Here is a 2,987-nt window from a genome sequence, read left to right on the forward strand (position 1 = left end):
GATGTTGAGTGAGGGCAGTGCCCCCTAGTGTTTGGAGCCGTCATGTGGCAGCATTAGCTCTATGTGCCGTTCACTTTAGCCTCTGTCCTGGTGGACTTTCCGTGTCATAAGTGTGGTCCTCTGTGCTGGTTCCATGGATGAGGAGAGGGCGTGTCTTAAACGTACCAGTGTGACTGGTGTGAAAGACTCTTCCCAGTTTCAAACACAGCGTTCTCTCTCTCTGTGGAGCTGTAGCTGCTGCAGGTCCCAGCGGAAGAAGCTCCGTGTGGAACAAAAGCACCACAAGATTCACCTGTTTGATTCAATATGGAAATGAAATCAATCATCGAGGCAGTAAAATGATCATTTATGCTTTTTTGTAATCAAATTACTGGATTTATTCGAGTAATTGACTGACATTTTTATCAAGACTTTATAAATCAGAACTTTCAAGGGGAATAATATCTAAATGATAACAATGTATTTCTAATCTGGACAAATACTCGCCTAAACACATTCAAAACAAATAGAAAAGAGAAGGTCATCTTGTTTTGACAGATGAGGAGTGGGAAAGTGTGTACATCTCAGTGGAGGAGCTCAAAGTCACATGTTTGGAGGGAATACTGTCATAACTAAGTGAAAGTGTTGGAGAAACGGCGCCACCAGGAGGCAAACCACTGTCATGTGTTTTGGGATTGTCCTGTTGCTCAGACTGAAGATCACAAAGCTCTGCAGACTGACCTCGGGCCTGAAAACTCCTGCCATGGACACAATACATGGAGACATTTAGAAAAGACACAAACTTCACCTTCGCCTCCTCCAAAATTCAACTCAAAAATGCCAAAAATGTCTTTTTTAAATGGCACAGTCTTAGAATATACATTTTTTTGTATTTTTAACAAAAAACACACTGATAGAACTTTTCCTGAAGTTCACTCAAATAAAAGTACACACTTTAAATCTAAAAACATATATGAAGTTTATAGCTGTATTACAAAGTGTTACACCCAAAATGATATAATACAACAGCAAAAAGGCATTTTGACCTCTGTGACCTCTGTGACCTCTGACCCCTCAGTCCTGTTGAGCCTGTAACATCAGTGTGTCTCTGTGTTGCAGGAGCTGCTGTCCCGTCACCATGAGCTGGGGGGCGCTGTACGCTCAGCTGGGCGGGGTGAACAAACACTCCACGAGCCTGGGGAAGATCTGGCTGTCGGTGCTGTTCATCTTCAGGATCACGATCCTGGTGCTGGCGGCGGAGAGCGTGTGGGGCGACGAGCAGGCCGACTTCACCTGCAACACGCAGCAGCCGGGTTGTAAGAACGTGTGCTACGACCACTTCTTCCCCGTGTCGCACATCCGCATGTGGTGTCTGCAGCTCATCTTCGTGTCCACGCCCGCTCTGCTCGTGGCCATGCACGTGGCCTACAGGAAGCGCGGGGACAAGAGGACCATGTTAGCGTCCAACGGTCTGGAGAAGATGTCCGACACAGAGCTGGAGACACTGAAGAAGAGGAGGCTGCCCATCACCGGGCCCCTGTGGTGGACCTACACCTGCAGCCTGTTCTTCAGGCTCATCTTTGAGGGCGGCTTCATGTATGCACTCTACTTCGTCTATGATGGCTTCCAGATGCCACGCCTGGTCAAGTGTGAGCAGTGGCCCTGTCCCAACAAAGTGGACTGTTTCATCTCTCGGCCCACGGAGAAAACTGTCTTCACTATCTTCATGGTCTCCTCCTCGGCGATCTGCATGGTCCTTAACGTGGCTGAGCTGTGTTACCTGATCGTCAAAGCTCTGCTGAGGTGCTCAGTGAGGAACAACAGGAGGAACCAGTCTCACTACAGACCTCAGGATGGCCTGGCCCAGGACACCACCCTGCTGCAGAACCAGAAGAACGAGATGCTCCTGTCCTCTGTGGACTCCACCAACAAAACCATGTGCTGAGAAACGTGGGACATTGTGTCAAACTTTTGGAGTGAGGGCCTCTCAGACTGTGGCACCAGCAGAACCAAGAACCAGCAGAACCAAGAACCAGCAGAACCAAGAACCAGCAGAACCAAGAACCAGCAGAACCAACAGAACCAGCCACAGAAAAGGCCCATCATTGTATTTATGAACGGTCCTCAGAATGATGTCCTCAGAATGATGTCCTCAGAATGACTGTGTTGGAAGTGAAAAGGTTTGACAGTTTGAAGCTGGAGTTCTTCAGTGCAGCTCTGTTACACTCCATCTGAGGCGGGCCCCTCAAACGGCTCGTGTCCCCAGAAGCATCTTTGGTCTTCCTGGGGTCTTCCTGGGGTCACTTTCCATTTTAAATATTACAATTCATAAAGATAACATTTTTAGAACTTACAATTATTGAAATAAGTGAATACTTTGTGATGTGTCTTCGTGTTGTAACTGTAACTAACAATCTAATATGATCTATAATGAGCTGTCACAGACTGTCACAGACGTCACAGACTGTCACAGACGTCACAGACGTCACTGACATCACAGACTGTCACAGACATCACAGACGTCACTGACATCACAGACTGTCACAGACTGTCACAGACGTCACAGACGTCACAGACATCACAGACATCACAGACGGTCACAGACGTCACAGACGTCACTGACATCACAGACTGTCACAGACATCACAGACGTCACAGACGTCACAGACGTCACAGACTGTCACAGACGTCACAGACGTCACAGACATCACAGACGGTCACAGACGTCACAGACGTCACTGACATCACAGACTGTCACAGACATCACAGACGTCACAGACGTCACAGACTGTCACAGACGTCACAGACGTCACTGACATCACAGACTGTCACAGACATCACAGACGTCACAGACGTCACAGACTGTCACAGACGTCACAGACTGTCACAGACGTCACAGACGTCACAGACGTCACAGACGTCACTGACATCACAGACTGTCACAGACATCACAGATGTCACAGACGTCACAGACTGTCACAGACGTCACAGACGTCACAGACATCACA

At 48.1% G+C, this 2,987-nt stretch overlaps 1 protein-coding gene across 1 annotated transcript; it reads left to right on the forward strand.

Moving 5' to 3' along the window:
• The first annotated feature begins 1,103 nt into the window (after positions 1-1,103).
• Positions 1,104-1,929, forward strand: gjb8 (gap junction protein beta 8). The gene has a single exon (XM_072444162.1). The coding sequence runs from the start codon at positions 1,118-1,120 to the stop codon at positions 1,922-1,924; it is 807 nt and encodes a 268-aa protein (XP_072300263.1). The 5' UTR covers positions 1,104-1,117; the 3' UTR covers positions 1,925-1,929.
• Positions 1,930-2,987: the final 1,058 nt, after the last annotated feature.

The sequence above is a fragment of the Eucyclogobius newberryi genome, unplaced genomic scaffold, assembly GCF_026437365.1.
Source record: "Eucyclogobius newberryi isolate DKJ021-1_F unplaced genomic scaffold, fEucNew1.0.hap1 SCAF_14, whole genome shotgun sequence".
In the NCBI taxonomy this organism is placed as follows: domain Eukaryota; kingdom Metazoa; phylum Chordata; class Actinopteri; order Gobiiformes; family Gobiidae; genus Eucyclogobius; species Eucyclogobius newberryi.